The sequence below is a fragment of the Oryzias latipes genome, chromosome 9 (genome assembly GCF_002234675.1).
Source record: "Oryzias latipes chromosome 9, ASM223467v1".
In the NCBI taxonomy this organism is placed as follows: Eukaryota; Metazoa; Chordata; class Actinopteri; order Beloniformes; family Adrianichthyidae; genus Oryzias; species Oryzias latipes.
This window is the reverse complement of record NC_019867.2, coordinates 11,099,713-11,124,913: the sequence shown is the minus strand read 5'-3', so window position 1 is coordinate 11,124,913 and position 25,201 is coordinate 11,099,713. Positions and strand designations below refer to the sequence as shown.

At 37.6% G+C, this 25,201-nt stretch overlaps 1 protein-coding gene across 2 annotated transcripts; it reads right to left on the bottom strand.

Annotated features, from left to right (window-relative positions):
• Positions 1-282: 282 nt before the first annotated feature.
• Positions 283-25,154, bottom strand: egflam (EGF like, fibronectin type III and laminin G domains). Of its 2 annotated transcripts, XM_023958405.1 has the most exons (25): positions 24,652-25,153; positions 15,641-15,750; positions 14,623-14,709; positions 14,225-14,251; positions 14,004-14,121; positions 13,767-13,902; positions 10,694-10,860; positions 9,355-9,467; positions 8,563-8,798; positions 7,795-7,982; positions 7,553-7,653; positions 7,372-7,472; positions 5,508-5,652; positions 5,218-5,407; positions 4,972-5,097; positions 4,626-4,869; positions 4,444-4,555; positions 3,553-3,669; positions 3,281-3,461; positions 2,971-2,994; positions 2,778-2,856; positions 2,464-2,607; positions 1,680-1,763; positions 1,315-1,418; positions 283-1,208 (listed from the first exon to the last, which is right to left on the bottom strand). In XM_023958405.1, the coding sequence occupies exons 1-25, from the start codon at positions 24,755-24,757 to the stop codon at positions 1,057-1,059; spliced, it is 3,192 nt and encodes a 1,063-aa protein (XP_023814173.1). In that variant the 5' UTR covers positions 24,758-25,153; the 3' UTR covers positions 283-1,056. The 2 variants fall into 2 exon arrangements, with proteins under 2 accessions (XP_023814173.1, XP_023814174.1); XM_023958406.1 differs by lacking the exon at positions 2,971-2,994 and having other exon boundaries at positions 24,652-25,154.
• Between the last annotated feature and the right edge of the window lie 47 nt (positions 25,155-25,201).

Here is a 25,201-nt window from a genome sequence, read left to right as displayed (position 1 = left end):
TAAAAATAAAAATAGGTGATGCTTCTGTGCTAAAAAGAATGCTACATGGAAGACCAGTTGAGGACTATACACACACAAAATAATGTTTTTTTAAAGCGAGTTGCTACAACCAATAAACATTTAAGAAAAGACAGAAAATGTAAAAGCTCGAGCTAAAACATTAACAACAAAACTTGTTTAAAAGTTTTAAAAAATGGAAAGCTTACAGTAAAAGATAAACTCCACAGTGAATGGCAGTCACCATGTTGTGGTTTGTGTCAGATGACAGAAAAACAAGTAGTGCACAAGTTTTTCAAAGATTTAATCCTCACCACGTGAGCAGCAGACATTCATGTGACCGAATGTTAAATACAAGAAAAACAAACCTAAAGGAAAGAAAAACTCTAGGTGCAGCTAATCTTCCTTCCAAATGAGACATCAACAAAACTGACGGGAGAAAACTAAATCTTCTACTGTCTGAAAAAAAAATTATTAAAAACACAATACAAATGTCACAACAAATCCAACAAACATTTTCTAGTGATAAAGCAGAACCTATTCTGTATGAAGGGTCTCGGTATGCTGCTCTAAGTCAAGTTCTTCTGATCCTTTGGATCATTCGGTTCTTCCAGCAAAATACGTTTACAGTAGAAAATGAACAGTTAAAATTAAAAACACCCCATGAAAAAAGTCCTTCAAGAGTTTTTCGTATCTTGTTTTCCTTTTGCCAGCTTTGAATTTCCTTTCTGAAAGCACTTTTTGCAATGCAACATCCTCTAAAGTCATTATTTTATACTCTAGTCATAGATAGAAAATCTTAATTTTAAACAAATTTAGTATGAAAAAAAAAAAACAACTTTGCAGGTAAACCATGCCTGCAGAACCAATTCCAAAAAGGTTCTGAACCCAAAGTGAAAGTTTTTTTTTTTTTAGTTTAAGCTGGAACCACATCACAAAGTACATTTCAAAAGTTCTCTGGGTTTTTTGGTGATTTGGGGGGGGCAAGTGACATTCAAGATCAGACATCCCGTTGAAGGTTGAGCTGTAAATGGATCCTTGACCTTGTTGAAGAGTTTTTCAGATAGAACAAGTGTTGATGTTCTTCCCGTCAGCCGCATCCTCCACCAAAGCCAAGTGATAGTCAGTGGAGAGCGTGAAGTGGGACACGCACCCCACCAGCCCTCCAAAGTACTGTCTGTTCGTGTGAAGAGCTATCTCCTTCATGCCCCCTTCAGGTAAGGAAAGTGCAAAAAATCAATTTTAAAACAGACAGGATTACATGTATACCCAGGAATCTAAAATGTTTTTTATTGAGAGTATAAAAAGAAAACCCACCAACGTATAAGGGTCCATTGATATTCAGCTGTCTCATCTTGCCAGGGGATCTGCCTGTTTTTGCACCATAATCATCAACTGTCAGTTTACCTGATTGGCCATCCCTAAGAATATGAGCAACATTCCAAAAATAAATAAATAAATAAAATTGACTACCCCCATATTTTCATTGATTAACAACCAGCTTCTCAAAAAGATCACTAATTGCCTGTTCAAAAATAAAACATGATTTAAAACTGTCATCTTATTGAGGTACAAATATATTCTTATCTTTGTGGAAAATGCATTTTATTGTTAATTATTTGGTATCTGTCTCTCAGAACAAGAAACAAAGTTGTAACAAAGGCCTCATCTCTGCAGCTTACCTCACAGCTTTGACTTTGTGCCATTTTCCATCACTAAAGGTCCCATTGACAACAATGCTAGCCACACCACTGCCCAGGTTGTAACTGCAAAAGCACACAGTTGAACATTTTAATGAAAAAAATCTCTTTATATCACAGGAATCTGCAACCTGAGGCTTCAGAGCCACACAGGGCTTTTTTAATTCCTCCATTGAGGCTTTCTTGTTTTGACGAAAAATGCTTACAATTTAAAAGAAAAAAAAGGTTTGTTAGCTACATTTTCTCAATTATCTTTAAGTTTTTAACCTGAGGTGATCTTACAAGATTGAAAATTAACTACCGTTTTATTTACCGCTGCTGATATTACAAAGGAAAAGCTTTCCCATTCCTCCAAAATGCAAATAACTACGGAAAATGATGGGTTTGATCTACAGTCTGAGTGGTTTATTATTAGAATAATTTTAAACTTATTTTGTATCTTGCAGCTGTTCAGAGGCCAAATTCCTAAAAAAAAATTGCTAATTGGGATCTTATTTTCTGCAGGATTATTTTGAAAGAAAATTGAATGTGCTGCTGTCAAAAGTTATATATTACACATAATTGTAAAAATAAATGCTATACTTTATAAATGAAAAGCTCAACGGCCACAAAAACATAAGTTAAGTGAATTTTTTCTAAACGGCAAAGTGGAATTTTACAGCTCTGCTGAGTTTTGGTCCGTAAGAAACTGGACCAATGGTTCTTTTATTGTTAAAAGTTGCAGACTCCTGTTATAAGCTGTGGAATGGAACAATGGAACCAATACCTGAAGACGATATTCCCATCCTGAAGCCCCATGGAAAGAAAGTCACTGTTGGATCTCAGTGGACTGTCTCCTCGCCACAGCAACAGGCCATCTTTGGCTGTGCTTCTAAAACGCATAAAGAGGTTTGTCCTCGATCCAGACACTCTGGAGGACAAAATAAATAAACAAAAACACGTCTCAAAATGCAAAGCAGACCTTAATATTTGCATATTTATTAAAAACAGGTTTCCCTCCACCAAAAGACTTAAAGAATCACAATTTCAACGAGAATAGAGTAGTTAAACACAATCCTTTAAAAAACATTCACTACTAACCTTTTAAGAATATCTCTGTTGTCGTAGGTCAGGTAACTTCTGCCAATGAACTGTGGTATCTCTATGGCTTCAGTCACAGCTGAGCAGAGAGAAAACAGTTTTATGTTTCATCACCACTAGAGGTCATCATTGGCATGTATCTATCAAGAGTACATAGACATTGTTAATGCCGGATTTTTGAACAAAAACTTACTGTTCAAACAGTAATTCCCACATTCTGCTCAGTTGAAAGCATTAAAACATAGAGAGAAAAAAGAAAAGCTTAGGAGAAAAAACACTGTTGATTTAATGAAGTGACAGGACATCATGCACAAGAAAAACAGTTAAAGCCAGAAATAAGAAAACGGGTCAAGTTCAAATAAAAACCCAAACACATTCAGGGTGTACTGGTACTTTTTTTAACAACTTACTGACCCATGACTCTTTTTCTTCTGCCTCAAAAACTCAACACAGCAGTGCAGCAAGTTCCCTTTTGAATGAGAGGGGTTTTCTTTAGCGCTGACCTTTCTGGCAGTGCCGCCCGTCATACCCTAGTGGGCAGTCACACTCATATCCGTCCCACTTTGGCCTGCAGGTCCCTCCATTGGCACAGGGACTATCCACACATGGATGTGCAGAATTGATTACGTTTACACCACCAGCAGAGCCAGCTGTGATCGAGATGGTCCGGTCATTGAGAATGAGCTGGGGGAACAGAAATCAATTGATCACTGTAGTTCATCTGTCTATATGTATTGTTAAATCAATGTTGTTGGGACTCCATAGAGGCATTTACCTTCTGAATAATTCCAGTGAAAGGCTTTAATACTCTTGCCGTCCTTTTAGTTTTGTCATAATGTGGCACTCCACCAATATAGAGAGGTGAGCTGCAGTTGATCTGAGTGAAAGCTCCCTGTAAAGTTAACAATAGTGAAAAAGAAGGTTTTTAAATGATAAAATGTTATATTTTTAGTTTTGACATGACTTGTGTTTAAAGACTCGCTCCAATAGAAATTGTGTTTTAAAAAGTTCTTGTAGCATTTCTCTCATGATGGAGGACGTGCATAAAGAAAATGAAGCTTAAAATGGCATTCCGGAGTATTTCTTTTTTCCAATTGTTTTAAATCAGGTGCAGAAAAAAATGCAGTTTGAAAAACGTGTAGTTGTTACGTAGAAAATATAATCAGCTGGCCAAAAGCTCCCTGCTTTGCTCTATTCTGATGCATGCACAAATAGCTCCATGCATGTCTTTGTTCTCCTCGTCTGAGCTGGAATCTGATTCAAAACTGTTCAAAACCTGGATGGCTCTGATATCGCTCTCAATTTTGTGAGGCGCTGTAAGCTAGCGGGAAAGTGTAAAGAGATAGATGACGGGATGTGTGGGCGGGCTAACTCTGTGGTAACAGTCCCGCACACAACTCAGAAAATGTACACTGCTCTGCACAAAATGTTCTACAAAACTGACTATTGCTTTTTTTATTTTGGCTACAATGGCATAATTGTAAAAGACCACTGGCAACACTTTAAAAATAGAACAAAAGATGACTGTAGTGGGACTAAGCTTGAATAACTCAACAAACAATAACATTTCTTACTGATCTTTATAATCCACTACATTGAACAGAAAGAGGGAGATAATTCAAGACAAAAAAAATCATTTGTACGGTTTATTGTATCACAAAAGTACCTCAGATATTCCTTCTACCGCCCTCTGGCTGTCCACCTGAAGAATGCCGCTCTTTGCTGTGCGAGTCACTCTCAGCTCGTGCCATGAGTCCAGACTGATCTGCTCATCACTCCTGTAGCACAGATCATCACACATGAAACATTTCGTAACAAAGGAAATGGCCACATGACAAGTCGAAGTACCTAATGACAGCTTCTCCAGAGCCACAGTCAAATCTGAACTCCACATATTTGTCCACTATATTTATAGCCAGGAAGTCTCCACTCGCTGCATCATCACTGTACAACAGCACCCCATCAGGCGTGGATGGCCAAAATGTCACCTCAAACTCCATGAAGGAAAGGTAGTTCTGGGGGCGCTGAGGCCACGGGATCACAGCATAGGAAAATACAGTTTCGTTGAAAAGGGGAGAGGACAGCAAGAAACCTGGAGATTCATAGAGCACATTTTAAAAGCTGCAGTCCAGTAGCAGCTCAAAATGAGTTTTTCTGACCGAAAAAAAATGTTACATCAATTTCTTGAACTCACTTTCCTCACAAAGAAGTCCCCTGAAGCCAAGTGGACAGAGGCAGATGTAGCCATCAGCACGGTTTGCAAAGCAGACACCACCGTTAGCACAGCTGACCTGGTTGCACACACTGTCACTGCATTCACCTGATTTGTCAGAAGGAAATTATCTAAGTGTTTCACTTTTATTATTATTTTTACATAATTTCCTATCGCATAATTGCAGTTAAAAACTAAAATGCATGAGGTACGAGAAGGCTTCCTCACCAATATCAGCCCCACTCAGAGCTTTGCCGAGAGGCCATGGCCTGAGGTCTACAACCTTGTTGTTGATGGTCAGACTCTGAACGCAGCCCTCAAAACCCCGATTTGTACCTGTTGCTCTAACCAGCCAGTAAGTACTCGGAGATCCGCCCAAATACAACTGCGAGCGGAAAGTAATCTTAGTGTACTGACCCTGAAAGAAAGAATTAGAAGAAATTGTAGCATGGATTATTCAGCAACACATATGAAAGTAAGTCAGCTAGTCAGACATTAGGGTTTTTTTTAACTCTTACCTGTGAGCGCCCTGATATGGGGGTGTCGTTGTCCAGACGAAGCCATCCACTCATGCCATCTCTAAAAACAGTCACAGTATGCCACCGACCCACAACAATTTGACTCTCGCTGACTATCTGAGCTGCTCCGGTGCCACAGTTGAACCTAGAGGGTCAAGCAGACAACTGTTAGATTTACTGTCATAAAATGGAAATGTTTCCAAATCTCAGATAAAATTGCATTCCATCTGTGTAATATCACATTCCTTTCATCTTTTAATAGCTACAATTTTAATTTTTCCAACAACTGGCCAGGCCAATGTCATCATCCACCTTGCTTGTCTTTAGATGATGACTTAAATTAAAGGAGATGACTGGTGCTTCACAGTTACTCAGTTTTAGCAACTTTAAAAGAAGATTTTGAGCAAATACAAAATATTTTTGATGAATCTTAATGGCATACAAAACATAAAAAACTCTACTATAATGTTAGTATTTGTCCTTTTTTCTACAGAAGAGCAAAAACACCAATTACACAGAGAGTCATTAATATACACATATATATATATATATATATATATATATATATATATATATATATATATATATATATATATATATATATATATATATATATACACACATTTTTAAAAATTATTTAAAATAGTCATAAAGGGCCTATAACATACTATTCTTAAGCCTTTTATAATAATCTATATTTAGAACACATTTTAATTAAACACAAAGAACACATTTTAATTAAATACTGGGGTTTTTTCCTGAGCTTTTTTTTCAACCAGGAAGTAAGAAGACTAGATATATGGGGTAATGGCTTTCACTCCATGTGGCTGCCGCCCATTTCATGATGTCGACCTAGAGTCTGCCTTGGTGGCGTGTCTGTGTCTCGCCAGGACGACAAACAACAGCTGAACTTTTGCAAAGATGGATGTGCATATTGTGCATATAAAAAGAAAGCGTTTTTTGCTGATCACCGCTAGCTCGATGGAGAAAGTGGGTGTTTGTGTTAGCCTGGGGCGGTGCTGGCAGCACAGACTCTTCCTGGAAGAGGCTGTTCTTACTTGTCTACATCAGCTATTGGGAACTTGTGGGTTGGGAAGGGGAGAGAGCCGGTTTGTAGAGGAATACTCAGAAATGTGCGAGGAATGAACATTATAATACACTTAAAAGCTTCAAAAATTAATTTTGCATGGTATAGGCTCATGGTAAGGCCCTTAAGGGAAGCCTTAAGATTACCTCAAGGGTTTGTGTTAGCTATCCACCTCAAGCTTAAAGTCGCTTAAAGTCTTTTGAGCTATTTTAAGAGTTTTAATTTGTCTTTTAATTATGAACATGCTATGTTTAGGCTGTATAAAAACATGTATGTTGTCTTCTAGGACATAGTTTATGCAGAGTGGCAGTAGCTCATTACAAATTCCCTTCTGAGTTTTGGGCAGGACTGTAGGTAATGAGCAACCCAGTCCCCTCTTCCCCTCCCCAAATGCGTAAAGGACCAGGAAGCTTGTGGCCCACGCAGTGTATTTTCTCTGTCACAAATAAACTTTTTTCAAACTGCGTTTTTTTTCAGCTGCTTCTGATTCCCAACAATTTGGGGGAAAAAAGGAATGCAATTTCAATCTTAATTATCTTTATAAATGTCCTCCATTATCAGAAAAATGCCACAAACACATGATAACACCAAAAACATGATTTTCATCAGAGTGGGTCTTTGAGTTCGCTTTCCCATTGTTAGAAATGACATACAATGAATAAAAATAAATGTTCAGCATTGATAACACAAACAAAAACACAGCTTCAACACATTTCAAACTTTTAGACTGGACATCAAAGATCTCAGCATACAGTATCATGCAAGTTCAGTCCTCACCTATAATGAATTTTGCCTCGGATCAGAGCCAGTGAAGCAAAGTCTCCACGGCCATGTTCGTTCTCTCCACAGTACAGCAGCAATCCATCTTCAGAGTTTGCCTACACCATAAAAACTTGCTTTTAAATACAATGTCATCATTTAAAAAAAAAAAAGCTGTTTTAAAGCAAAATCATCTCACCTTGAAATCCAAAGTGATCTGAAAAGTCTGATAAGAGTTTTTCAAGGGTTCAAAGGTCATGTGAGAGTATTCGTAGAACCTGGGGAAGTTTACTGTAATCACTGTTGAAAATAAAAAAATGATGCTGAAATCTCACCACATAAAAGCTTAAAGTACTGGAGGCTGTAGACCTCACACTTCCAAGGTTTGTTCCTGCTGAAATTGCAGTAAACATATGAAAATGCTGAAAAGCCCCATCTCACCCTCAGAGCAAGTGTCTCCAGTCCGGCCAAGGTTACAGTGGCAGCGAGAGCCGCCACTGTCATAGTCACCAAGACAGAAGCTGTCAGGCGGACACACGGTATCGTCACAGGTCAGGTCGTACACGCGAGGAACCTCACCTTCCCAGGGGGAGAAGGTTGTGGTGCCGGTAGTGGTGGACGAGGGGAAACTGAAATATGAGAAACAGGGAGAAACAATGTCAAAGTTTGGTTAGTATAACATTTTTCAGAACAAAAAAAAAGAAGAAGAACACGAAGCCTATTTGTTCTGGCTATTAGAGGTGAAGTAGCTGTGAAGAATTTCTGCTGTAACTTCAACTGGAAAAAGCAAGAACGTTTACTCAGGTTGACGCTTCTGAAGGTCATCCATTATTTCACCCCGCTGACATGTTGTATGTCACAAACAAACTGCCAGATGGAATTGATGTGACATTTCTGTGCCCCAGTCAGCAGTCTTATCAAATGACTTAGTGGGTCAACATGAAGAAAATACTCGGCTTCTGGGGAAAAAAGCAGCACTCAAGAGAAATAAGAATCAAAAAATGTAAAAAATAACCATCAAGAATATCCTAAAGTAATTTTAGATTTCCTCCTCTTTTTTGTCGTCTTCCTAAAGAAAGAATCTATAACTATTCTTTAAAAAAAATCCATAATTTCTTTGAAAAAGCCGATATAAATACACTTCAATCTTGAGAAAACATCAAGGAAGTTCTACTAAAATAGACTTGAATGAAGAAATCAATACCATACCTGTCAGTGGACGGAGGGATGATAGTTGTGGTTTGGGGGGGCTCTGTAGTGACTGAGAAAAGCAGATCCGTAAAGTCTGGGAAGATGGATGCTGTGGTGGAAACTGCTGGGTCAGTGACATTTGGAAAAGCTCCAGTGTTCATTCGATAAACAACATTTTGACCAGATGATGGACCAGGGTGTGAACGGAGTTGGGACTTGGAATTGTCTTGTCCAATTCCTGGGAAAGGCTTTAGCTAAAAAGGAAAAGAAAAAGACAAAAGATTTCTTCTGTGAGGTTTGATCAGGTTTTTGCAAAAAAAAAGAAGAAAAAAAGATCTCAATATACTTTCTATCCTTTATATATCATGGTTCATATCCTTGTTTTATCCTGGAAACCAAATTACATATTTATCCAGGTACCAACTAGCTCAAGCCAACTATTTTTAGTAATTTTTTATGCACAAAACAAATTTGAGATGTTGAGAGAAAATCCCTTAAACATCAATAAAACCAGAAAAAAACATTCAATGAGAAAGAAGCATTGTAAGTAAAAATTGACCGTATTAAATCAACTTAAAAAGGAAAAAATGCATGGAAGCAAACAGAAAAAAACACCACTGTGGCATGTTTGTCTTCTTACAAAATGTCTTGTTTTCTTTATGTATTTAAAAATAAAAAAGACTTGTTTTACAGATGCAAAGAGCAAACCAACCCCCATCTCCATCAATCTATTTGCTTCCATAAGACATATATGATTAGGACTATAAAAGCAAATTAAACTGAAATGAATTTGTACATTTTCCTACTCACCTCTTCAATAAATATGTCATAGTCAGAGTCATCTATGTCGAGTCCATCTTCATCTTTGAATTTAGAATCTGTGAAGTAACTGCCAATATCTCCACTGCCAACATCTGATGAACCTACCAAAAAAACACCAGAAAAGCAGTTTACATGATGATCGTGACATGCTGTGCATAAACAGAACAAACAATGAATAAACAAAAAGTGTATTTCCAGCCCAAACCCTTTTTTCCTTCACATCCAACTCTAACATGATTATCTTCATCTGCTTTCACTTAAACAGCAAACTTGAAAAGTAAAGCAGAACAGGTTCAATCAGGGAGTCCAAACTTTTGCAAAGAGGGCCAGATTTGGTGGCAGCGCCACACTAAAAAATAGTAAAAATCTATTTAAAAAATCTGTAAAAAAATCCAAGTAGATAAAAAAAAATAATGACATCCTTGTCTGTGGAAAAAAGAAAAAACCTTTGTAAACATTAAATCTAGGTTCACATGAAATGTTACATATTATTTGAAATTATTATCTTATTCAGAAATACAAACCATTGTGGTTTTGGTCAAATTTTTGGCCTCAAATTTACAACAGCTTATAACATAATTTGGCCGATCACACAGTTTTCAGAAAATGGCAGGAGCCGGACTTTGGACATCCCTGGGTTGAAATAAATCATGCTGCAACTTCTTCATAAAGATTTCCAACCTGTTGTAAAATGTTACTTTTCTGCTAGTTTCACAAAATCAAACATTTAATATGCTACAATCAGTTTAGAAATATAGTTTTTGTTATTTTTGAAAAAATACAAACATTTCATTACTTGAGGAAAAGCAGACATTAGATATTTAACCGTTTTTTGTTTGTGTGTCTGGGTCAAATTGACCTAAACTTCCTCAATAAAAATATTCATGTTGAGATGTTTGTTTATTCATTTTTGTTTTTCGTTTTGTTTTTTACTAAACTGCTTTATCAAAAATTAGTGTAAGGCATGCAATTTCCAGTTGGTCACATATTTTTGTTTCAAGAAAAAAAAAAGGTCTTTAAGTATCAGAAAACAAAAAGGTATCACTGCTTTCTGAATGGGGATTTCCTCTGCCTTATGATGTGAATTTGTTAAGAAATAAACCTGAATTCCAGTTATCCCGCATGTTAATTGTTGTGAAAAATCGGACTTTAACGGACTCGCATTTGTCCTGACAAGTGGTCTCTCTTTTTTTTTTTTTTTTTGGGTCTCCCACATGTGGCAGGGCATTCTTTTCCATAGTGAGGAAACATAAATGTGTGTTTGTGTGGGTGAATTGTTGAAACTGAAGCACAGTTGTTTGGCTCAGAGATCAACATTTGGCCTTACCAAGCGTGCGCACAGGGTTGTTGATACGACTTGGTGGGCTGACTCCATGCATGTTTACAGCTCTGACAACAAACTGGTACTCTGTTTCTGGAATTAAGCCCTTTAAAACCATGGAGTTGGTCTCAATGGGTTCCCGAATGTACGTCCACTCTGTGTCCATTTCTGGCCTGAGAAAGAAAAGAGACACGGTGTTGTGAAAGGACAAAAAGTAATCAATCAAATTGGCTTTTTATATATATTTTTTTTAATTTATGCTTCTCTGTGTGGTACTTTTTTAACTTGACAGGTTTATTGTCCTTCAGAAAAATCTCCTTAATCATGAAAACTTGCTATAATTAACTGCTGTGAGACTGATTATGTTGCGAAGGAAACATCAAAATTCAAAATTGATTGTCTAACCCCCATTGTTTCTAAATAGATAAAAAAATAACATATAAAATTAGGAGAAGTGAAGTCACTGAATAGTAACAAAAATTTGTTAAATTGGCCTATTTAATTGTTTTTGAGGATCCGATCAGGTGAAATTTTTTGTGAAAAACAGATGATCAAAAAATCCACTCTGTTTAGAGAAAAAAAATTGAATTCTTTTTTTTTGTCTCCTCCTGTCAAGTATTTGGACACTTCTAAAGAGCCTGGAGCCACAGATATCTATTGAGGAGTCATCTTCAAAAACGCTCCCTTCAGAAAGGTCTCTTTTGATGTGAAGAAATAAAGATTTGTGTTTGAGATAGCTCTTCTGAGTGAATAATGTCCTTGCATGTGAAAGCAGGCACTGACTCATATCAAGCCTCTGACAGAACACGACTGTTCTCTGCTTCAATTTTTCCCTTTTTGTTAAATCCCAGAATGGGAAATCCGATGTTCTTTTTCTTCTTTGCTCTTTGTTTTTTAGATTTCTGGACACGGAAGGAAAGTCCTTCTTACTAATGTCACAAATATCCCCAACTAAGCTGTATTCTGCAGTCTGTAGTAGTTATTTGAGTACACAAACTGATGTGTGTGTTTATATGTGTGTATATATATATATATATATATATATATATATATATATATATATATATATATATATATATATATATTATGTGTGTGTGTACATATATATATATATATATATATATATATATATATATATATATATATATATATATATATATATATATATATATATATATTGACTAAAAAACAAATGGTGGTCTTGATTGGATTGAAAATCAGCAGTTCCTTATACTTTGACATATTTTTCTTGAGTATTTAATGCTTCAAAAAATTAAGAAAAATATACTGTACAGTTTTATTAGTAATACAATTTTAATGCATTAGTAAAGAAAAAGAGGTGTCGTAAAAATAAATATTCCATGTGTATGTTTGTTGAGTTGTGGTTCGTATTTTTTGACTTTTGAGCTTTATACCTTCAAAGAGGGAGCAGATTTTTAATCAATTCATTAATTTTGTTGTTTGGAAAACTTTGAAAAACTTTTTTTTTATTCATAAACTAGTAACAAACTAGAAAAGAAGTTCTGCATATATTTTTTTAATAGATGCTGGGTTGCTGTGTGCCACATAGACGTAACACATAAAATATGCAAGCACTATTAAAATGTCAGAAGTAACATTAACTTTTAGAAATTCATAAGACCAATGTATTGCACTGACTGTCAAAAGTATGAGATTTCCTTGATTGATTCAAATTTAAACAAAAATTATTTTTTAAATAAGATTAATGAATGGTGAGATAAATAAAGAGGTCCATGAATTCCTTTAACTCAGAGGTGGTGTGCTGGAATGATCAACATGAGAAAGTTAATGAGTAGAACATCACCTCTGGTCATAGTAAAAGAAATTCTTTGTTGTTTAGGTGGGACATTGCTAACAGGTTAGCTAGTTTGCCACCTTGAGGCTTTGAGGGTATAACTAAGGGTATAACTAAGGATACATTCTTATACCTGCTCCTCTCTTCCTTTTCTGTATGATAAAGCACCTGACAGGAGAGAACCTTTTTTTATTATTATTATTCTCTCATTTCCTCTTTCCTCCATTATTCTCCTTTGGTCAGGGTCAGTTGCAGAAGAATAAAAAAAAAATCATCTTAAATTAGAAGTACGTAAATTGAACAGGAGATTAAGTAGTGCTATATTTCCTGTGTTAGTATAACAATGTGGCCTAATGTCTCTATCAGACGTTTGGATCAGTGAACCTAATTTTTGGCTTGATCTCCTGTCAATTTGCATCTGTCATGATGCTGAACTGTTGGTCTTATTGTTTTTAAACAGGATAGAAAAAAATTCTTATGCTTTTGCTCCTTATTTTATACTTTTGCACATATTTTTTTGCCAAGGTAAAAAAGGATAAAATTGACATGTGCGATAGATTACACTTGAAAACAAGAAAGCTATAACTTATTATTTAAAATTACTTTATTATTTACCGGTATATCAAAAGGCAAAAATTAAATGCATTTCTGTTGTTTTTTTCTAAAGTCCAGACTCCTACTCTAAATCAAAATTTTCAAGCCATGTAGGTAAAATTAAGATCATGTTCGAAATGCAGAATTAAAGAAAAACACAATGCAATGCCTTTTCTGTCCTATTTACTGCATACTAAGGTTAATAAACAAATGTGGCACACGTTCCAGCTAAAATGAAAATAGAGAATTTTCCAAATATTGTATGCAGAATTTGTCATTGAACATTAATAGACACTAAATCAAATGAGATAAGAAATCCAAAACTTTTTAAAGGCTTGAAAGCTAAACAACATTCTTATATGTTAGAAATGTTTTTGATCAAATAAAACCTCATCTGTATTGTGCAGTATAAAAAAGAAAAACAAGGACACAACAATATTAATGCCTTCATACATAGCAAAAAGAAGAAAACCTGTGAGTCTATTTATAATTTTAGGTTTCGTTAAAGTTTCCTGTTTCTGACAATGACTTTTTCTGCAACAGCTGTCTTCCCATCTGTCCACGCGTTTGAAGGGAAATGTGCCTCCTTGCTCCAACAGCTACCAGGCTAATGACATAAATGCAGGGTTCTTAAACAAGTTTTCCTTTTTGTCACAGACAATGACTAACCTGATGTAAGCCACAAGGAAGTGAAGAACAGGCGCACTTCCCTCAGTCTCTCCTTGCTGCCACGACAACGCTAGCTCTGTATCCGAGACGGCCATGACAACAGGTTGAGTCGGGGGTGAAGGGGGCATGCACATTTCTAAAACACACAAAAAGAGCTCAGATTAATTGAATTCCAATTTAAATCTGGTGCTGTTATTAACGGTTAAACACATATCTCCTCTTTCTCCCTTTTTTTACCATGTGAAGCGGTGCTGACATCTCTGGGCATGCTCGGTCTACCCTCCCCTGCCCAGCCATACGCTCCGACACTGACTCTGTACTTTGTGTTAACTTTTAGGTTACCAATATCCACTTCCTGGAAGGCAAAAAATAGATTAAAAATAAATAAAAAAACAGTACACAAATGAATGAGAGCTAAAACAAAAATAAGAAGTACAGACACAGAGAAAGCAACTTACAAAGCTTGCTTGTCCATCGAATTGTCCCTTAAAGAGAATTGACAAAAAAGAAACCTCATTTTTAATAGTTTTAGCTTCATTTTGTATTATTTCTAAACCAAACACAAATGAGCTGAAACTATTATCACCCTGCTTGGGTTTCTTTTAATTCATTTATTTATCTATTAATTTGTTTGTTTGTTTGTGTATTTGTTAATTTGTTTGTTTAGTTAATTAATTATTTTAGAAGATAGATTTACTAGAGACAGTTTACTAATTGGAAAATTGTTACTGTATATAAACTAATACTTGTTAAAGACAATAATTGCATAAGATATAGATATATACTATTTTTTTAATTACTACTCCACATAAAAGAGAAAAACTTGTTGAATGTTAGCATTACAGCTAATACTCACAGTTGTCAGCATTTCCAAGCTGAGAGGAACATCCATCAAGGAAGTTGTAGCAACCGGACGACTGTTCTTCAACTCGGTGTAAAAAACCTTAATGACAAAAACAAACAAGCACTTCTGAGTTTTTCTCTTTCATTATTTTATCAATAAAACTGTGAGTGAATATGAAGATATTGGATTTTTGGGGAACTTCCAAAACAAGGCGCTATAGAAATCCACATGCTTATCTGTTTGTTTTGAATTGGAGTGGTACCTAGCTAATCTCCTTAGGGATGTCTATGGTGCAGACATATGGTCAAAAAAAGAGTGTTTGCCGCGATCCAAAGTTTTTCTAGTGGTTGAATAAAAATCAGCTCTGCAGTGCAAGGATAATTTGATTTATATGATTTGAACATGGATGCATGAATTCTAACTTATATAGTTTAAATTAAAATAACCTTGAGTTATTTAAAAAGAGCTGTTTTTAAGGTTTGAATAAAACCTGCAGATCATACAAACTTGATCTTAGATCAATAACTGTTTTACCATTTTTATAAAAACTGTATTAATTAAGTGAATGTCCATTTTGTCGAAGAGTGCTTTTTCAGAGGCACACCACTCACCACAAAGTAAACTAAGATTTGTTCCTATGTCTCCAAAAGCCATGTTGTACTTGACCTAAATAAATGTTTTTTGTAAAAAGGTTTTCTTCAAACCACAAGTGTCAAAATATTTAGTTTAAGCCTCAAGGTCCTCATAGTGGACAGTGAGTTTTACAGGTACTTTGGAGCCACAGAGTGGAACAAGGCAGCCAAAGAAATGAGCTTCCACTTAGAACAAAACACAACATTTGATTTGTGGCACATTTAGAAGTTTGCTCTTTTTTTTTTCTTTTTATGATTGCCATGTTTGAAAAAAAACATCTGTGGCACAACAAAACATTTTTCTTAAGATACATTTATAAGGTAGTACATTCTGCTTTAAAATAATCTTCACAGATAGATTATAAAAAATTCAAATTAGGAGAAATGCTGCTAGTTACTTTGTATCCAGTGATGGTGCTGACGTGTCTTCGCGGCATCTTCCATCGTACACTGAAGGCAGAACAGTTGACAGTCTCTAGCTGGATGTCTAACGGAGGACTCAGGCGATCTGGTGTTTACAAACACAAAAAACATGATTAATATTGATAACAGTACTATTTTTAGGCTTATAGATACATTATTTTTTCCTTACAAAAAATGTTAAAACAATAAATGATGTAAAATGTTTAAAAATATTTATAAAATAATAGACATTTAGATGTTTTGGTTTTATTTGTTTAAAAGTATATCTAATTACTCTTTGTTCTAAACTGATAGTTAAAAAACTAAACTAAACTGACTGAAAACTATATCAGAAAAAAGTTGTGAGGAATCAATCAATCATTTTAGGGTGAAACTGTCATTGTTTTCAGCAAAAAGTGGTGAATTTCTCACATGCTTAGACAATGGGGTCTGTAACTTTTAACGCTAGAAGACCAATTTGGTCCAGTTTCTTTATGACCAAAACCCATACTATATTTTTCTTTTCTTTTTTGCTGTGCACCTAAGGCTTTTTTATTAATAAAAATTGTAACCTTTAAATAAATATTTTTAAATATTTTCAATAATTGAATGATAACAAAGTAATATTTTTCTGAAAATAGCAACTTTACTTTATTTCACTTATGTCAGCAGCACATTCAAGCTCCTTTCAAAATAAAATACACAGTGTGTAAAAATAAGATCCCCTTGAGGATCTTAAATTAAAAATAGAAAAAGCAAAATCAATTATGGCATTTTCTAACATTATGTATAACAGATTGACAGTAGATAAGACCATTTACCATATTTTTGTTCATTGTCTGAAATGTCAAAAGTCTAAACATAAATGACAAATCTTAATTTAAGTAAAATAAATTGACCCAAAAAACTTCCTAAAACTAACCCTAATCCTTAAACTTATCTTTTAAAGCCAAAGAGAAAGAAAATAAGTGAAAAAAAAGTTGCATGTGGTTTCGAAGCCTCATATTTTAGACCCTGTGTTTAGACATACACCATAAAAAGTGCACAGATGGAAATGTTTGTTTGCTGAAAGAATATTTCACAATTATACAACACATAAACAATATATGCCATAAAATTCTCTTTGACAAAAAACGTTTTTTAAACATGAAATATGAGAATTTGCCTCAAAAGCCAACAAGTCACAAAAAAACACTTGTCAAGCTTTAATAAAAGCTCGAGGGTTAGAATTAAACTCTTAGGGAGCAAAGAAAATTCTAATTTCATGTCAGCATGACTTTTTTGCATCTTTATGTCTACTTTTTTTTCTTCCGTTCTCCCTAGAATGACCTTCTTCTCTGCCTGTCATCCCATCTTGCTGCTTGTATCTTTTACCTCCACTCTTCCATCTGAGCGGATAATGCAGGATGTCAGCTAAAACCCCTGATAGTCTACATCTCCCCACTGGTGAGGCCCATTGAAGACAGAGTGACCTCATCACACAGATGTTCATAGAAATCTTCCAAAATAAATAAAAAGAGCAACTTTAGAATGGGCACATTTTGTGGGAGGGAAGCCGTTGCTACCAAACATGAAAAAATTCTAAAGAACTGTAAAAGTAATTGCCGGGCTTTTCTGAAACAGATTGGCAGGAGCTTCAGAAGAAGTACTCTGCTGTCTAAATCTAACTGTAGTAATTCAAATAGTGTCAATCATTGCAGAGACACAAATCGCAAGCTGGATAAAACTAGACAAAAATCAACTTTCATAGGTTTGGCATCTCTTACATTTTAAGGTGGCATTGTATGATTAATACATTGGTCTGTTTGACAAAAAAATAACTCGGATCTACACAAAAAATGTTGTATATATATATATATATATATATATATATATTTTACTTTTCACGGTTTCGCTACTTCACGGATTTGCATCGTGCATTGTGTTCTGCATTCTGATTGGCTAAAAAGTCGCTCCGCTTCTTCTCTACCTGTGCGTGAATAACGTTGCAGTTTAATATGTACATGTACGTAAAACAGCTGGCCAAATTTACATTACCTACCTGCAAATTCTCTTGCAATTTCGAGTTTCTCTAAAACCTATAGAAAAAAGAGCGACAACAACAACAACTGCCTATCACTATGTTCTTCTCCCGAACAAACACGCCTGCACCGCGGGCTTCAAAAGAAGCAAACACTGCAGAGCGGAGTCAGGATGCAACGGCTCAGTCTGAAGAGCAGAGAAAAAAGAGAGACACTATTTGTCCGATTGTACTTTGTATTTTTTTCATAATCATTTTAAATTTTCTCCAGTTTAATCCAATTACTCGGGTCGCGGTGGGCGGGGCTAATCTCTGCAATTTGAAGCCTTCTGGTCACATTGATGATTAAAATTATTATTTGACAGTACAGTACAGAAGTTATTTGTTGAAAAAAAACGTTTCTAAAGTACTTCTATATGTGAAACAAATGCTTGAGCTGTAAAATGGTTTGTTCTTTCTTTTCAATGCATAATAGAGTATTTAATTGTAAAATAATTGTAAGAAAAAATAAAGATTTCCACTTCACGTATTTTGCCTATCACGGGTTCTTTTTGGAACGTAACCCCCACGAAAAACAAGGGTTTACTGTATATATATATATAAATTGAGACCAATGGCAAGTCACATGCACAAGTGTCCATCAAATGTGGGACATACCAAGGTGATGCTCCGTCCGCACTGCAATTCTGCAGGGGTCTGAACCCGCTCAGCCAAATAATCAACAAGACTGGCCATGCATACCGACTCAGAAATGGGGCCAACATCAGTCTCAAGACTGCAAGTCACGACACACCAACCTGTGCACAGCCTGGATTGATTACAAGAAGGCCTATGACTCAATGCCACACACATGGATGACTGAATGCTTGGAGCTGTACAACATCAACAGGACTCTAAGAGCCTTCATAGGAAACTCAATGAAGCTGTGGAAAACCACCCTTGAAGCCAATGGGAAGCCACTTGCACAAGTGTCCATCAAATGTGGGATATACCAAGGTGATGCTCTGTCCCCACTGCTGTTCTGCATAGGTCTGAACCCCCTCAGCCAAATAATCAACAAGACTGGCTATGGATACCGACTCAGAAATGGGGCCAACATCAGTCACCTCCTCTACATGGATGACATCAAGCTATATGCAAAGAGCGAGCGTGACATTGACTCCCTGATCCACACCACCAGGATCTACAGTACTGACATTGGGATGTCATTCGGGCTCGAGAAATGCAGCCGGATTGTGACAAAAAGAGGCAAGGTAGTCTACACAGGAGGGGTCTCACTCCCAGAAGGAACAATAGCAGACATTGAGGACAGCTACAAGTACCTTGGAATTCCACAGGCAAATGGCAACCTTGAGCAGGCAACAAGAAAAGCTGCAACAGCTAAATACCTACAACGAGTGAGGCAAGTCCTGAGAAGCCAGCTCAATGGCAAAAATAAGGCCCGGGCAATAAACAGCTACGCACTGCCAGTTATCAGATACCCTGCAGGAATAATAAGATGGCCAAAGGAAGAGATACAGACCATGGATGTTAAAACACGAAAGCTCCTCACCATGCATGGAGGGTTCCACCCCAAATCCAGCACCCTGAGACTCTATGCTAGCCGCAAGGAAGGAGGCCGAGGACTCGTGAGCGTGGAAGCCACTATCCAGAATGAAACATCCAAGATGCATGAGTACATCAAGCTCAAGGCCCCAACTGACAGTGTGCTCAGTGAATGTCTCAGGCAATGGAGAGCAGAGGATACAGTGCTGGAGGACAGATCCTCATGGGAGGACAAACCCCTGCATGGGATGTACCACCGGACCATAACTGAAGTGGCTGATATCAAGAAGTCCTACCAATGGCTAGAGAGGGCTGGCCTACAGGACAGCACTGAAGCGCTCATCCTGGCAGCTCAGGAACAAGCCCTGAGCACCAGAGCGATAGAGGCTCAGATCTACCACACCAGACAAGACCCAAGGTGTAGACTGTGTAAAGAGGCCCCTGAAACAATCCAGCACATAACTGCAGGATGTAAGATGCTGGCAGGTAAAGCATACATGGAGCGCCACAATCAAGTGGCTGAAATAATATACAGGAACATGTGTGCAGAATATGGACTGGAAACCCCAAGGTCAAAATGGGAAACACCTCCGAAGGTGGTAGAGAATGAAAGTGCAAAGATCCTGTGGGACTTCCAGATCCAGACTGATAGGATGGTAATGGCGTACCAACCAGACATTGTAGTGATGGATAAAGAACAGAGGAAAGCCGTTGTGGTGGATGTGGCAGTGCCAAGCGATGGAAACATCAGGAAGAAGGAACATGAGAAACTGGAGAAATACCAGGGACTCAGAGAAGAACTGGAGAAAGCCTGGAAAGTGAAGGTGACAGTGGTGCCTGTGGTAATTGGGGCACTTGGGGCAGTAACCCCCAAGCTGGAGGAGTGGCTACAGCACATACTTGGAAAGACATCAGACCTCTCAGTCCAGAAAAGCGCAGTGCTAGGAACAGCTAAGATACTGTGCAGGACCCTCAAGCTCCCAGGCCTCTGGTAGAGGACCCGAGCTTGGAGGAGAAACCACCCACGGAAGGGTGAGAGGGGCGTTTTTTTTTATTGGTTTAGTTTAATGTTCCTCTCAGCATTATCCCTTTGATACATTGTATTATTTCCATGTAAGGGTAATGTTCTAATCAACATTCACATAAAAAGGATTTATTTAGGTAAATTATGACTAAATCAAAAAACTACTTAAATTATATTGACTTATGTCCACCAATCATGGCAGTTTATGACTGATTAACACACTGAATGAAAGGAAATTTTACATTATTTAAGGATGCTTCGGCACCCTTTAATTTAAATCGGTCAATTTAATCTGGAATTAGAAAGGGGTCATTATTGATACATGTATTACTTTTTAGCTCAGAGGTTGCTTAAATCTTAGGCGTCTTTACATTGAAGCATTTCTTTCTTCAGAGCCTATATTAGACTTTTACCAAAAAATCCTGCCAACTAGAATAATTTATCAGATAGTGATTGTGGTTTGTGACACTTGAGCCACTTTAAAATGCATAGTTGTTCTAAACAAAATCAATTATTCTTAGCATTATTCCACAGTACTTGTTTGCTGTTGAAAATCGATGTCTTTGCAACAGCTGATTTGTGTTAAGGTCCAGTCAAATCACTGCACCAAATCTCTGACAAACACAATTTTCTTTGTTAGTTTCCACTATACACATACAGTAAAATGTATAAAGCAACATTCATTCATCTGACTTTAATTATAGAAATTACATTTTTTTAAAGTAAGTTTGTTCCCAGTTGTAAAAATAACGATGTGAGTTTTTAACCTTTTTGTCCCTAGAGCACAAACATAAAAAGGGAGGTTACTGTCTCTGTTTCCACTTTCAATCATATAGAAAACACTGATCCGTACTGATCACACAAAGATTATGCTCGACTGGTTTGGTTGTTTAGTAAGGTACTCTTTTAACGCATAGCAATACATGAATTGCGAAAGAACTAAATACTAATATTTAAACTTTTTTACTTAAATTTTTTTTTTGCTTCGATCACGGACTTTGAGGGTTATTATATTTAAGGAAAAGATGCACACAAAAAAAAAACTGAAACAAAACTTCAAAAACAGCTCATTCAAACTGAGAACAAGGATGTAATGCATGTGGACACAGAGTCCCGGTGACCTTCTTCCCCCACAGTGAATAAACGCAAAGATAGCTCAAAACAAAGCACAGATGCTGGGAGAAAAAGGACAAATGTCACCGGCAGTCATAAAAACAGAGCGTCGGCCGCCCTTTGCCTGGCAGTCTAAACAGCGTTGAGTGTGCTGTGGCGACAGACAGATGTAAAAGTCAGCTTGAAAACTCCGGAAGGACTAAGAATGTGGAGAAAGGAGAAATTCCACTGACAGAAAAAGAGAACACAATGTGAAAGGGAGGTGATGGAAAAGAAAAGAGGAGACAGAAAAGTGAAGTTAGTGTGACAGCACTGCATGGAAAGACATAGAAACTGATGGTGTGTGGATGTCAAAGTGGGTGTCTGGGGATTTCTCCCTGGGGGAGACACGAGGTCATGACATTTAGGTTACTATTTGTTTCATATAATTTTATATATTAACAAAGCAGAATATCTTGGAACACTGGATCAGCTCTTCACACTCTTTAGGGTGCTGGAGGTTCGTGGGAGTTCGCTCATCCAGTCCATAAGTGTTTTGTGGATTTGGAAAAGGCGTTCGACCGCGTCCCCCGTGGTCTCCTGTGGAGGGTGCTCTGGGAGTGTGGAGAGCCTTAGTGAGGGCTGTCCGGTCTCTGTATGACCGAACCAAGAGCTTGGCTCGCATAGCCGGCAGTAAGTCAGACCTGTTCCCGGTGCATGTTGGACTCTGGTGGGGCTGCCCTTTATCACTGTTTCTTTTCATAGTTTTTATGGACATAATTTCTAGGGCCGGAAGGGGTCTGGTTTGGGGACAAAGGATTTCCTCTCTGCTCTTTGCAGATGATGTTGTCCTGTTGGCTTAATCTAGCTGGGACCTCCAGCGTGCATTGGGGCGGTTTGCCCCAAAGCATGCTCTTGGTGGGTGGAGTGTCCCTGCCCCAGGTGGAGGAGTTTAAATATCTTGGGGTGTTGTTCACGAGTGAGGGAAGACCGGAGCGTGAGATTGAAAGGCGTATTGGAGTAGCGTCTGTATTATGCGGTCGCTGTATTGGTCCGTTGTGGTGAAGAGTAGCTGAGCCAAAAAGCAAAGCTCTTAATTTACCGGTCAATCTTCGTTCCAATTCTCACCTTCAGTCATGAGCTCTGGGTCATGACCAAAAGAGCGAGGTCCCGAACACAAGCGGCTGAAATGAGCTTCCTCCGTAGGGTGGCTGGGCACTCCCTTAGAGATAGGGTGAGAACCTCGGTCACCTGCGGAGAGCTCGGAGTACAACCACTTCTTTTCCACATCCAAAGGAGCCAGTTGAGGTGGCTCGGGCACCTAATCCGGATGCGTCCTGGACGCCTCCCTGGGGAGGTGTTCTGGGGAAGACCCAGGACACACTGGAGAGACTATGTCTCTCAGCTGGCCTGGGAAAACCTGAGCTGGAGGAAGTGGCCGGGACGAGCGAAGTCTGGGCATCTTTGCTTAGACTGCTGCCCCCACGATTCAGTCCCGGATAAGAGGAAGAAGATGGATGGATGGATGGATGGATGGATGGATGGATGGATGGATGGATGGATGGATGGATGGATGGATGGATGGATGGATGGATGGATGGATGGATGGATGGATGGATGGATGGAACAAAGCAGAATTTACTGAAGTGGAAAAACAACAGTGGCCTGAACTTTATGAATGGATTTGACATTAATTCTTGTTTACTTGTTTGTTTGTACAGAGATTTAATTTACACTTGACTATCTTGCAGGAATCTAACACCTGCACTGCTCAGTACACAGGTGTTTATCTCTGAGTCACACTGGCTGAATTTTTCGATGTCCTGGATCGATTTTTAGGTCATTGAATTAGATGATTCAAAATAAACCAATATCCACTGTGGATCGTATCATCAATCACAAATTATGAAATGAATCAACTCTTGTTAAAGACTTGTTACACCCCTAAATTAGATACCTTTGTTTATTCATTCATTCATCTTCTACCGTTTATTCTTTCGGGGTCACAGGGCTGCCGGAGCCTATCCTGGTACTTGTGGGCGAAGGCAGGGGACATCCTGGACAGGTTGCCAGTCTGTCGCAGGGTAGAGTGTCCACAATCACACACACACACTCTCACCTAGGGACAAGTTAGATTAACCAATTAACCTATGAAGCATGTTTTTGGATGGGAGGAAGCCAGAGTCCCCGGAGAAAACCCACGCAGGCACGGGGAGAACATACAAACTCCACACAGAAAAGTCCCCATCGATGTTCTGGTTCAGGTCCCCCAGCCGGGACTTGGGACTTGCTGTGAGGCAAGGGCCCTAACCACTGCGCCAACGTGCTGCCACTTTTGTTTATGTAATGATATAAATCTGTCTGTGTAAAGGTACAGCTAATAAATTAACTACATGCCACCTTCAAGTGCCATTTTCTTGTGTATACTCTAAGCTTTCAATAAACTGTGTGGGGGATTTAAGTAGGTGGAAAGAAGCATCATCAGATTTTACAGGAAATCTTCTATACTTTATGACTGTGCTTGATGTCTTTGATTAGTTGACAAAAGAAGTCCCTTTTTGATGCAGATCAGAGGCTTTCACTCAATTTTCGCTTCATTTCTCTGCCTTTTATGTAATCTTCATCTGCTATGGTGTATGAATTATTACCTATGCATTAGATGAGAAACTTGTCACATTGATGCTGCATGGCTAACTTTGGTCGCTCAGTTGGAAATCATCCCACAACTTCTTTATATTAAAATATTTCTGCAGTGAGCGGTCTTCCTGTTTCTGTTGTTTAGAGGTTTTCATCTCCTTTAGAATTGCCTAAGGTTACACAATCCGCTCCTCATAGTAGAGAAATAGACAAGTTGCTTACTTTTTCTTGATTTGCTTGGATCGACATTCCATTGTTCTCCTGCCTTTTATGAGGTTAACTCACATTAAACTAAATGAGTTTAAATAAAAAGCAGAATGAAAAATAGTAATGTCAAGACTTGTGTTTGACTCAGTTCTATGTATCATTAAAGTTTTGGCACATTTGAATTTCAAAAAGAGAACATTTTATGTTTCATGTGAGTGGATGTTCTGCTGCAAAATAAATCTGTATAAATGTCTCACTGACTCTGTTATCTGTCTTTTGTACAGAACAGTTAAAATTACAACATTCCGATATGCCTTCAAATAACTGATTTTTTAAAATACTATCCAAACAGTGGACACTTAGTAACGAGAACCTTTTGTCAGTTTGATAGCTCAAATTAAAATAACTCAAAGATATGTGGACACAGACAAAGACAGCATTTTTCACTGTGCTTATTACCGTTACAAGAGCTGAACACTCACCAGATCTCCGACCACTTGATCTTCTTGCACCAAAACACAAGGTGGATGTTAAAAGTGCAAAAAAAAGTAAATAAAAAATACATTTCTCTTTGCTTGTATGATCCATTTCTTATCTTCAGAAGTACATGTAGTCAGATTTCCATGTTAAAACCCCATTTAAATGCACAAATCACTTAATCGAAAAATTAATCTTTCGCTGGAAAAGTTTTCTAAAATAATAGCTCTTTTCTTAGTTCAGATTTAGGAGCAAACACCATCCAAAGACGCATGGGATGCGCTCCAGAAGAAAAGGCAGCTTCGGTTTGACACTGAGAAGATTACAGTCTGCAAAAGATCAGTGGGGTGAAAACATAAACTGACGCGCAGCCATCCACTGCTCCCAGACACGCGCTCCGACAGAAACAAAGGGATGAACCGACAATTCACGCGTAATTCTCGATCTCCTAACGCAGCTGAATGGTGGCCACGATCATTTTACGAATGAGGATCGCTCTTGTGTCACGCCCCAGTCCGCTTCTTAGACAGCAGATGAGCTGGAAGTGCAAGGAAC

What these genes read in the sequence shown, in the direction of transcription:
- egflam (XM_023958405.1), bottom strand. Translation starts at nt 24,757, where the DNA reads ATGGATCATACAAGCAAAGAGAAATGTATTTTTTATTTACTTTTTTTT. An exon ending in ATCAAGTGGTCGGAGATCTG is followed by an intron (nt 15,751 to 24,651) that starts GTGAGTGTTCAG and finishes TGTAAACACCAG; the next exon opens with ATCGCCTGAGTCCTCCGTTA. An exon ending in ATGACATATTTATTGAAGAG is followed by an intron (nt 8,799 to 9,354) that starts GTGAGTAGGAAA and finishes TTTCCTTTTTAG; the next exon opens with CTAAAGCCTTTCCCAGGAAT.